This window comes from Cyprinodon tularosa, unplaced genomic scaffold (assembly GCF_016077235.1).
Source record: "Cyprinodon tularosa strain WSP-4 unplaced genomic scaffold, ASM1607723v1 ctg73, whole genome shotgun sequence".
Taxonomy (NCBI): Eukaryota; Metazoa; Chordata; class Actinopteri; order Cyprinodontiformes; family Cyprinodontidae; genus Cyprinodon; species Cyprinodon tularosa.
Window position 1 is genome coordinate 1547722 of NW_024039485.1, and position 12521 is coordinate 1560242.

The following is a 12521-nucleotide window of genomic DNA, read 5'->3' on the forward strand; positions in this document are numbered from 1 at the left end:
TCGCCCATCTTATGTGGGCTCCACATGCAGGAAAACGGGAAAATTACATGGTTTTACAAAACCAAAGAAGCCAGAACACACACACTCCTGCTCAAACACACATACACTGAGCAGCAGCAATACTGGAATCTGAAATAACAAGCCTAGATGGCATCTTAGAGCAGAAATTTGACATAATCATGGATAAAAAAAAACATCATCCAAGCTATATGTTTACAGACTAGACTGTACAAAAAAAAACAAAGAAAAAAACAAAGATGAAAGTAGGCGAGGGTTAAATTGAAAGAAACTGGAGAACATTTTCCATCACTGTTCAAATCCATGAATACCTGTGGATGTGATACTAAATCTAAATCAGATATGAAAATTTCCACCAGATGATAAAGCAAATTCTGTTTGTGTTTCACTTGTCAACATGGAAACAGGCAACAAAGAAAACTAGGATCAGGTACTAACAGCTCCTCAACGATTTCTGAAGGTTCGCAGTTCTGCATCCTGAACCAGACAACATTACTCAGATTGCAAATAATTATATTCTGGTAAAGGAACCTCAAGCCTTCTCAAATATTTTTATTTTTTATCTGTATTTTCCAGGACTCTCCTATATTTACCTCCATCCATCCTCCCATTCACATTAACCAGCCGCAGCATTACACAACCATCACTATGTTTCACAGTGTAGATGGTGTGGTAGGGGTGATTTGTATTTTTATTTTTTTGCCACATGGGGAACATTTTGCAATTCTTCCACATATAGCCGACTGATGGAGTCCATTAATAGTATCTTCCTATTGACAGATTTTCCCACCTGAACTACAGATCTTTGCAGCTCCTCCAGAGTGAACATGGGCCTCATTACCATTTGCTATACATGTATTAATGCTCTCCTTTTCCTCCCTGCCTGTTTAGCAGGGAGAAAAAAACAAATAACATTTAGCAGTCATCTAGTAGATTAAGAGTGTGTCTTGCAAGGTTTGCAGCTGTGTCATACTGTCATTGGGTGCTGCTCAGTTATATCTTCATTGACTGATCAATTGTTTCCTAAATCTGTTTTAAATTTCCCCTCAACTTTACCAGAAAACATCCTAATAAAACACATTGTAATGTGTGATTATAACATGACAAAATGCATAAAAGCTACTGATGTTTAAATACTTTTGCAAGCAACTGCGAGTTTGCTTTTTTAATAGCCTGGAATGCAGCCATTGTGTTGAAGACTCTGCTCTGATAATTGCTTTAAATACAGATTAGCCCAGAGCTGCTGGCATAGTGAGCCCATTATTTAATGCTGAGTTGCTGGGAAAGTGTAACAAATGTAAATGATTTTGCATAGCTCATAAGTAAAAAAAAAAACATGCCTCCTATGATGCACTTCTTGTTCTTTGCAGTCACGCTGAGACCCTTTGAGCACCTCTAAAAAGCTGGGCAACCATTTAAAATGGTAAATAAAACAGGAAACAAACAGATACGGACTACAGAGTTAGACGTTTTGCGCGCCTGTGGGTAATCAGGTCGGGTGTCTAATCATGCATGACACCAAGAGCAGAGGAGAGCTAACAAGCGCAAAAACTCTGGAGCATTGTGGGACAAATATGACATTTCTGACAAACACTAGCAGGCATGAAACATGAGCTGCATTCACATTCTGATCTTCTCATTATACAGAGAAAGCATGTCAGATCAGAAGGTAGCATACACCAGACTGCATTACTCTTTGCTGTAGGGTCCATTTTATATGTTCTACATCTGAGGCCTTTGGTCACATCTAGGCACATTTAAATGAAAAGTGAAGCATGGAGGTTTAATAGAAATATTGCAATCTTATTGGAGCTTTGAAAGCAGCAAACCATAAATTAACTCTGGATTGAGGGATTTAGAGCAACACCCCGAGGCTGTGCATTAAACAGCTGAAACGAGTCCAACTTCTCATGTCACATAAGCAACTTCTTCTTTAAACTGTATTTAACATCAGCTAACCAGGTATTTTTATTGCCTCAGGTATCAGACTTTTGTTTCTGAACGTGTAAAACTAACTGTAATGTTCTCATCAATCATTACATAAAAAGGCTGTTTTGGCAGCTTGAATGTTTCTAGGAACAAACCAAAACGTTATGCTTATTTTTGTGCTGAAAAGATACTGAACTTGGCCAGAGCTTTTCTGGCTACACGCTCTCGATAATCTGTTATTGGGAATTATGTTAAAGGCTTGTATTACATAAAAGATCTTTATTGTTTTGTATTCTGACAGGCTTCCGGATCCCTGCTGCAAAGAAACCACAGAATGATGCTGCCACCTTCATGCTCCACTGTTAGCAATCAGAATGACAGCATATATATCAATAATCAATCATCACCATAATATCACTCTGCCCAGTATCAATATAAAGAACTGTTGTGAATTTAGCATTTAGTATTTAACTTTCTTAGCAACATGTTTTACAGGTCTATTTTATATCTAATGATGTTTGAATAGAAAAAAATATAAAATTTTGGAAACTTTATTTCAGTGAAACTAATTTGTTTCACTAAAACAAAGGCTCCAGTTGATTTTTTTTTCCAAACAACCTAATTGCCATGATGGAATTACCTAATTTTGTTAATTATCTATAGAGTCTAACATATCTGGTCTAGGACAAAGCAAAAGAATGGCATAATACTGATACCTGGACATAACCGCTATTGATCTAATTTAACTGTTGAATGAAAAAAACAATTATCTAGTGAGTGAAGGATTTAGCCTTGACATAAACATTACTTAAAGGAATAGTACACCCAAAACATGATTAGCCTTCATTTTCTACTCACCCCCATGCTGAACAACACTCTGGAGTACTTTTTTGATATCTCAAATGCATCTGGAGATCTGGGAGGCTTCTTGCTGTCTGCTGACATTCAAATAATGGAGGTCTATGGTGCCCGAGACAGAAAGGTCCATAAAAGTCCACAAAAAACGTGTCAATATTCCTCCACACTGCTCGTCCAATGTATTCCAAGTGTCCTGAGTGGGTAGCATCCAGAATTTACTCGAAACGAAGTCATTTAGAATGTTTTTAGAGCATAAACAGTAGTGTATAGGATTTCCTGAAAGCGCGCGCGTGCGCGTTCATGACGCTACGGAAGCCGGCAGACCAAACCAGATGAAAGTGCGCATTCAGCGTCTGCTCTGCCGATAATGCAAGCGTAGAAGAAGAAATGTGCTGTTTACCTGTGCAAAGAAAGAAACAACGAAAGAAAAATGTCTGAGGACTTCAGTGTTGAGGAAGAGCATGAGTTCTTTGCCGAGCTGAATGCGCACTTTCATCTGGTTTGGTCTGCCGCGGTTTCCGTAGCGTCGTGAGCTCGTAGGCGCGCGCTTTCAATCAATCTACTTTTTCATGATATTCTAATTTTATGACCAGCACCTGTAAATGTGCTTTGTGCTATTTATTAACAAATAAGCAGCAAAAAGTTTCATGTTAAGTCCACTGGATTGGATCCTTAATGTGTGATACCAAACCACCGATATCTATTCCGGCTTCTTACTCAATATCAGATCCAGGTATCGGATTGGTGCTTCTCTAGCATTAAATAGGAGTGTCCCAATTCAGTACGGATATCAGAAATCTCTCCGATACAAGCAAAAACATGAATATCAGAATATACAGGTGCTGGTCATAAAATTAGAATATCATGAAAAAGTAGATTGATTTCAGTAATTCCATTTAAAAAGTGAAACTTGTATATTATATTCATACATTACATACAAACTCATATATTTCAGATGTTTATTTTGTTTAATTTTGATGATTACAAATGACAACAAATGAAAATCTCAAATTCATCATATCAGAAAATTAGAATATTGTGAAAAGGTTCAAAATTGATGGCCCCTGGTGCCACACTCTAATCAGCTAATTAACTCAAACCACCTGCAAAAGCCTTTAAATGGTCTTTCAGTCTAGTTCTATAGGCTACACAATCATGGGGAAGACTGCTGACTTGACAGTTGTCCAAAAGACGACCATCGACACCTTGCACAAGGAGGGCAAGACACAAAAGGTCATCGCTAAAGAGGCTGGCTGTTCACAGAGCTCAGTGTCCAAGCACATTAATAGAGAGGCGAAGGGAAGGAAAAGATGTGGTCGAAAAAAGTGTACAAGCAAGAGAGATAACCGCACCCTGGAGAGGATTGTGAAACAAAACCCATTCAAAAATGTGGGGGAGATTCACAAAGAGTGGACTGCAGCTGGAGTGAGTGCTTCAAGAACCACCACACACAGACGTATGAAAGACATGGGTTTCTGCTGTCGCATTCCTTGTGTCAAGCCACTCTTGAACCACAGACAGCGTCAGAAGCGTCTTGCCTGGGCTAAAGAGAAACAGGACTGGACTGCTGGTGAGTGGTCCAAAGTCATGTTCTCTGATGAAAGTAAATTTTGCATTTCCTTTGGAAATCAAGGTCCCAGAGTCTGGAGGAAAAGAAGAGAGGCACTTCATCCACGTTGCTTGAAGTCCAGTGTAAAGTTTCCACAGTCAGTGATGGTTTGGGGTGCCATGTCATCTGCTGGTGTTGGTCCATTGTGTTTTCTGAGGACCAGGGTCAACGCAGCCACATACCAGGAAGTTTTAGAGCACTTCATGCTTCCTGCAGCTGACCAACTTTTTGGAGATGCAGATTTCATTTTCCAACAGGACTTGGCACCTGCACACAGTGCCAAAGCTACCAGTACCTGGTTGAAGGACCATGGTATCCCTGTTCTTAATTGGCCAGCAAACTCTCCTGACCTTAACCCCATAGAAAATCTATGGGGTATTGTGAAGAAGAAGATGCAATACACCAGACCCAACAATTCAGAAGAGCTAAAAGCCACTATTAGAGCAACCTGGGCTATCATAACACCTGAGCAGTGCCACAGACTGATCGACTCCATGCCACGCCGCATTGCTGCAGTAATACAGGCCAAAGGAGGCCCAACTAAATACTGAGTGCTGTACATGCTCATACTTTTCATGTTCATACTTTTCAGTTGGCCAACATTTCTATAAATCCTTTGTTTTTATTGGTCTTCAGTAATATTCTAATTTTCTGATATGATGAATTTGAGATTTTCATTTGTTGTCATTTGTAATCATCAAAATTAAACAAAATAAACATCTGAAATATATGAGTTTGTATGTAATGTATGAATATAATATACAAGTTTCACTTTTTAAATGGAATTACTGAAATCAATCTACTTTTTCATGATATTCTAATTTTATGACCAGCACCTGTATAGGCCTGCCTCTAATATCTTTGATATTAGAGGCAGGCCTATTAGATATTAGAGGATATTAGAGGCTGCTTCGATCCACTTTTGTTTAAAGTTTATGTAACTCTTTGGTAAACATGAAATAGGTCAATTTTTCTTATAACTGATGTTAATTATCGTTCTCTGTTTGAGAAATATCACTTGATAAAGCCTTTTCTATAATTTCACACCATAAAGTAAGTAATAAATGCCTGAGTGATTCATGCCGATATCGTATCGGGTCAATATTGGCACCGGTTAATACACAAAGCAGCAATATCGGTATAATATCAGAAATGAAGAAGTTGTATCAGGACACCCCTTTCTTAGTCAGCCATGAGTCATTTCATTATTGTGATTTCAATTGTGCCCAATACTTAAAAAAAAAACACTTTCTTTAGTTTTAATCAGTACCAAGGGCCCCCAGCCTTTACAATCCACAGACATGTTTTGCTCTCACTCATGCTAAAACCTATTTGGCAGAGCCACAACAACAACGTACCCCTTACAATAAAGACAATTTTTTTTGCACGTTAAAAAAGCCTACTAAAGACAACAGAGAGACATATACAGTATCTTTTTAAATAGTAGGGTTCACATTTATGGGAAATTAAGAAAAAACAGCTGGTAGATTCCTTGCAGCTTAAGATTAATCATTAAGAGATCTAAGCAGACATTGCATGAAAACATAAATAACAGCTAACACCAACTGATTAAATACTGACATAAAAAAAACTGCAGTTCTTCATCCTTTTTTGGCCGTTAATACGAGTTTCAGCACAGAACCTCACCTCTGCTCTATTCAGTCTCACACCCAAATCTGCTTACTTTAAGTTCTTCAAATTGAAACTGCTCCCCTGTTCCACATCTGTCCCTGTACATGATCCTGTCCCTGATTTTCCCCGTGTAATAAATACACGGATGAGCTGTGAAACCCTACACAGCAGACAACCTCCTCTGCCCTTCCCGATCCTGTCCTCCTGACTTTCTGATAAAGCAGAAGTTCATGGAGTTTGAGTAAAACATGAAAACCGATAAAAGTGGAATGACAAACCGGAGGAAAAATAATCTAAACAGATCAAAAAAACCTTTCCAGAAGACATGCATGTGGAGGTGTTCCTGTGAAATGATTAGTATTGGAAAGTTCAAGTGAATGGCATAAGGAGTATCATGTTGCAGTCAGGTGGGTGACAGACACTGTCCTCTGCAGCAGCAGCAGCAGAAGGAGGAGGGCAGTGTTCCTGTAAAACCACTGCATTTGTTTACTTGCATTAATACATCATAAAGCAAACTAAAAAGTTTCCAAACAAAATGCTATCATTATTGTTTTATCCAAACACAAAAAGGGAAGAAAACTGCAGTTTATATTGCAATGTCTTTACTTTCTTTCTGTCATTTCATCCTCAAGTGCAAACTCAAATAATCTATCAGATGTTTGTTCCTTTTTTTTTTTTTTTTTGTTAAATTTCAGCTGTGTTTACCTGTTCTCTCCTTTTGCATTAGAGGGTGGAGGGTGCAGGATTGTTTGGTTGTCCTCCATGTCCACCACACATTTTGTATTCAGCTCAATCTCTGCATGAAGACAGGAGTTTTTTTGGGGTGGAAAAAAGAAGGGAGGATGCGGGGGTGTGGAGGGAAGAGAATCAGAGCTACTTTCGCCTTGTTGAAAGTAAACTGGAGCATGATTTTAGGAAAATGGTGAAGACAGCTCAAGTTTACGAGGAGGGGAGAAATAGAGGGAGGTTTGGGAGCGGAAACCGTCGTTTTCAACACTTACCCCTGCGGTTCATGGGCCGAACTCTCACAGCAACTTTTACCTTTGTATCCGACATTTTTATCACTTTTTGTTGTTGTTTAATTCCAACCCTTTATGTTGTGTCTGTGCGCCGAGATCTAAATGTATAGTTAGTAAATCCCCTGAAAAACGGCCCCGGGTTTTTTTTTTCCTTCGTGCCACGCTTCTGCAAACCCCGATCGTCAAAAAGAAAAGCTCCCAAAATAAGTCCAAATTTTCAGGCAGATAAATCCGGACAGGATCATTTTCTTCTTTTAATTCCGGCAGAGTTCTCTTGTTGTGCGGATCGAGCCCTCTGCTCCGGCCGCAGACAGCATCCCCAACGCCATCTTCCACCGGGAGCGCGACTGCTCTCCTCTGGCAGGGCTGGACGGGCTGTGCCAAAGGAGGGGAAAGGATTTACGCACCACGCAGCTCCTCCACAGGGAGGAGAAAAGGCGAGCAGAGAAACTGAAAACTGCATCATGACCAGTGATTTACGCACAGCAAAGATTGCGCACAACAAAGCACCATGAGGAGTATAATGATGTAAATTGAACTGAATTATAACTGATTTAACCTTAACTGGAGGTTGAGATAGTAAAAAAGCACACCAGAATTGGGTAAATTTCTATGAATAATATTTTACGGAATGACTATTAATATGTTTTAACATTTACATTCTTAATTGTCCTAATTGGATTTTTACACAAAAGAAAAAAGCAAAAACTAAATTAGGAACTATTGGGTTTGGGCTTAAAACTAAATAAATAACTAAATAGTGGCAGGGTTTTGGTGTTCATCAAACAGAAAGGCAGACATTAACATCTACTTTTATTTCCATGTTCAAAATTATGCCCCAAGAATTCACTGCCCATATATGGTAGAGGGGTGTGATTGCACACTATGCAATACAAAGCATCAACTGTATATTTTTGTCTAGATTTGTCCAGACCTCGTGTCTATATACTGTGTCTATATTTTTTTATTTTTGTGCTTTAAAACCCCTTGAAGGTTTGTGAGGAACCAGCGCCCACCACAGACAGATAATAAGATGTTCGTAGAATCAGTTGAAATATGAAAAAAGTTGTTTTTCATCTTTGAAAGTGATTTTTTTTTTAAAGGGAAAGAATGAAGAACCATTTTGCATTTTAAATGAAAATCCAATCTTCTTTTTAATAACTGACTTGTAATAAAAATATCAAATTAACAAAACCTACAGACTGTTCTCAGTGAACACTAATAGGCCAATTGTGCAACCTCCTAAGCTTCAAAGATCTATTATCCTGTTCATGTTTGGATCTTGTCCTGTGCATGTGTGAATCTTTTCCTGTACATGAGTGAATCTTGTCCTGTGCATGAGTGAATCTTGTCCTGTGCATGTGTGGATCTTATCCTGGGCATGTGTGAATGTTGTCCTGTGTGAGTGTGAATCTTGTCCTGTGTGTGTGTGTGTGGCTCTTGTCCTGTGCATGTGTGAATCTTGTCCTGTGTGTGTGTGTGTGTGTGTGTGTGTGTGTGTGTGTGTGTGTGTGTGTGTGTGTGTGTGTGTGTGTGTGTGTGGATCTTATCCTCTGCATGTGTGGATCTTGTCCTGTGCATATCTGGATCTTGTCCTGTGTGTGTGGATCTTATCCTCTGCATGTGTGGATCTTGTCCTGTGCATATCTGGATCTTGTCCTGTGCGTATTTGGATCTTATCCTGGGCATGTGTGGATCTTGTCCTGTGCATGTGTGGATCTTATCCTTTGCGTGTGTGGACCTTGTCCTGTGCACGTGTGGACCTTGTCCTGTGCATGTTTGGATCTTATCCTGTGTATGTGTGGATCACATATGTGAGTTTGTGAATATTGAGACTCTTCTAGCTCCATGCTTATGGACTTGAGATCTATTTTTCTTTTTCTAGTGTTCATGCTTGTATCTTTTTCATCTCAATCATTTTCTGTGTTCCTTTTTACAGTTTAACACTTTTTAGAACAATGTTTAGTCATGTAAAACCACCCTCCGCTCCCTAGTAATCAGACTTGCATGCTCTTTACCCTAGCAAGCACTCCTCCCAGTGTATTCTCCTGTGCCTTCAGTCATTATTAGATCAATAAACGTACTGACATTTTACTTGAGCTGGTTCTGGTTTAACTTCCTGTTAAAACAATGTTTTTTCTCTCCACTGTTGCTTCATGCATGCTCGGAGTAAGGTTTTGCTATGGAGTCATTCACACATTGCAAACAGATGCTCATCCATGAGGAGCGAATCCTTCAAAGTCATGACTAATTGCAATCTGTTGGTTTACCTTAGATAGAAAACTTTTTACTAATCTGACTGCACAATCTCACTGAATCGTCACTGTAAAGTGCCTTGAGATTAAGTGTTGTTAATTAGCACTATATAAATAAACCACATTTAATTCAACTGCAGTGGTAATGGTACATTTCATATAAACAGCATTAACATTTTTACAGCACTAATGCAACTAAAAGTTACAGAATTCATTACCTGCTGCTTGTGCACAGTCTTTAGGATTTAGAACAGCATTAATTTAAGCATCCCAATAAGTAATAATTTCACTTCCTTAAGAGATTACCTGCCAAATCTAAGTTAAAAACACCAACACGCAGTAATAATTTCTTTATTTGCAATTCTGACTGTTTGTGTGTCCGTAATCAGACAGCAGACACACTTAAGGAATTGAATGTCAAACAATATGTGTAGATCTCCCTTAATAATAGATCATATGGATTACTGAGTTGATTGTGACTAAAATTGCCACACTGGTTCAGGTATATGTTGGCCTGTTCAGTTTATTAATCACTAACTTTACAAGACCTGAAGTGTGAAGGAATAATTTAAGGACTTCCTTAAGAAGTCATGTTTGCAGTTTGCCACAATTACCAAGGAGACACAAAAAAGATGAGCAGTAAAACTAATACTTAACATCAAACTATCCCCACAATCATGCTGTGCGATTGTGTTTACTCAGCAGCGCCAGGGTTGCTACTCAGAGATGATGGAAAGATAATGGAGGGAATACTGGAAGGAGAGGTTTTAGAGGCTGAAGAAGACTTGGGACTGGGGCAAAGGTTCACTGTCCAGCAGGTCATCGTACTTAAACAAACAGAAGTGATCCTTAGCTTTTTAAGGTGTGGAGAAAGTTAAGAAACCAACAAATCAAAGCATAGACTATGTACACCACTGTCATTAAACCTCTCTAATAAGAAAGGCTGCCAAAAAACGCTTTATATGTATATTTATATATATATATTTAAAAGCTTAATATTTGAAGACCAATACAGTTTTATATGATGTGTCCACCCAACAAACAGACAAATTTAAAAAAACAAAAACAAAACAGAAAACTACAAATATGATTTTAAAAAACAGTTGATTACTTTTACAGGTAAACGTCAATTTATTCCCCTTTCCCTGCACTGTGATCTCCATAGGTCTCTTATAATTGACATGGGTTCTCAGCCATCAGGCTTACTAGAATAAATCTTCACTGTATGGTCACCACCATCTACAATAACGAGCGAGTTGTTAAGTAACACCAGCCCAGAAGGTTGGATGAGATGGTGCCCCACAAGAGGAGTAATGACCGGACCGTTCTGAAGGTTTCCTAAACTACAAATCAAGCCTTGATCAGAGTCGGACACCACCACGTCTCCATCGCTGCTGAAAGCCACATCAGATATGTTCAACCGGATGGAAGACTGCAGGGTCAGGCTGAAGCTGTCCATCTGGTAAAGAAGATTGAAGTCCTTCGTAAACACTTTTAACTTTTTGTGGCCATGCTTTCCTCTTGGATGCTCCATCACAGCCGTGTTTCCGGTTTTTGGACAGTGAGCCAAAGCTTTGGGACACTGAAGGTTAGTTATAACACTTTGATTCTCCAGGATAACACCATGACTGAAGTCCACATTTATTCTGAACAGGGTCCCAGCCTGCAAGTCTGACACCAAGATACGTCCACAGCTGTCCATGTCCACACCCCAAGGAAGCTGGAAGCAATCTTTGACCGTCAAAACGTGTATCCCCCTTGAAGCGAAAACCTTCACAGCTTTACCCCCTGCATCCGTCACTATGACATAACCAGCTGGACTCACTGCCACATCCACTGGGTAACAGATGTCTCCATTGCCTGCTCCTCTTTCTCCAAAGCTGTGCAGCTTCATCCCTTGTTGGTTGAACACAACCACTCTCTTCTCTCCATCATGCACCACAACTACTTCCCCCATAGATCCAAGAATGGCTAATCCAGTTGGATTGATGAGAGTCCCCCAGCCACCAAATGTGGAGCGAAGATGCAGAGCAGCTTCTGAGATAAAACCCCCTGTAGCCCTGCTGTGGGGAGCAAAGGAGGAGGAACTGTGGGACAAAAGGAGCTCCTGCAGGTCACTGAGAACCTGGCAATGGGATATACTGTCAACACTGCACAGCTGTCGACAGAACGGGCACTCCAGCTTCCTCAGGAGAGGGTGGGACAAACTGGTGATGCATTCCAGACAAAGTACATGACCACAGGAAAGGTTCTGCGGTCTGCGCTCCCTCTGCTGCAAGTTAAACGTCTCAAAGCAGACTTTACACTCCAGTAAGCTGGTCTTGATCTCTTTCAGGGTGTCCTCGGGACTCGGGCAGCCACGAAGACTCTGGTCCATATTGTGTGAAATAAAATGATGTCCTGGCAGTCTGTGCTGAGGTAGTTTAACTAACTGCTGCAGGCTGATTGAGCTAACACCATGGAGAAGGACGAGGACAACCAAATAAACTGGAGAAGCTCTGTGTTTATATGTCCTTTGGCTTGGAGGCCTTAGTCACCACGTGATGGTTTTTTCTAATCTGACTGAGGCTCTCTGCTGCCCTCTTTTGGATGTATTCTCAAACATATCAGAAGAGAGCTTGTAAAATAAACGTGCTTTGTTTAAAGCTGCAGTCTGTAACATTGAGGAGAGAGCAGACTTCGACTGAAAATTTGAAGAAAAACAGGTTTCACGCCACTCCCCCACCCTCTCTGCTTCACTCATGCCCCACCTCCAAGCTCCACCCCTCTCACAGCATCTGCGTGGCTACCGCATGCGACCAGAAGGGGGGGGGGGGGGGGGGGGGGGGGGGGGGGGGTGCGGGATTCAGCGTGTGTGAGCTGTGATTGACACTCCATCAGACGCTCCTCTGGCTGTGATTGGTTGTTTTGACTCGTCCCGAATTATTCTTTCCAGATTGAAATACAGGCAGTAGGCGGGACCAATTGAAGCAGTTTTTTTCACAGGTTACATATCACATGTACTGCTGTCTGGGCATAGGGACAGTTTTAGCCAATATGACAAAAAAGTGATTTTTAGAAACTTACAGACTTCAGCTTTAAAACATAATGATCTCCAAAATAATTGTAAAGGTAAAAGTCTATGAAAGCATTCCAGCTCTTAAGCTGAACTCTCTAAATGTTTGGATGTTATTAACATTGGTAATTGAAAAAGTAGAAAAT

At 40.1% G+C, this 12521-nt stretch overlaps 2 protein-coding genes across 5 annotated transcripts in view; both read right to left on the bottom strand.

The window, feature by feature from the left end:
- kif13a (kinesin family member 13A) overlaps positions 1–7458 on the bottom strand; it is a 73921-nt gene extending 66463 nt beyond the window's left edge. For all 4 annotated transcript variants that reach the window (XM_038269454.1, XM_038269453.1, XM_038269455.1 and 1 more), the window contains exons 1-2: positions 7048–7458; positions 6752–6842 (exon numbers count right to left, since the gene is read on the bottom strand). In XM_038269454.1, coding sequence (XP_038125382.1) covers positions 6752–6842; positions 7048–7102 — 146 coding nt within the window. In that variant the 5' untranslated portion in view covers positions 7103–7458. The remainder of the gene's footprint in view (positions 1–6751; positions 6843–7047) is intronic.
- Positions 7459–10431: 2973 nt separating this feature from the next.
- On the bottom strand, positions 10432–11870 carry LOC119772870 (E3 ubiquitin-protein ligase NHLRC1-like). The gene has a single exon (XM_038269554.1). The coding sequence runs from the start codon at positions 11695–11697 to the stop codon at positions 10510–10512; it is 1188 nt and encodes a 395-aa protein (XP_038125482.1). The 5' UTR covers positions 11698–11870; the 3' UTR covers positions 10432–10509.
- Positions 11871–12521: the final 651 nt, after the last annotated feature.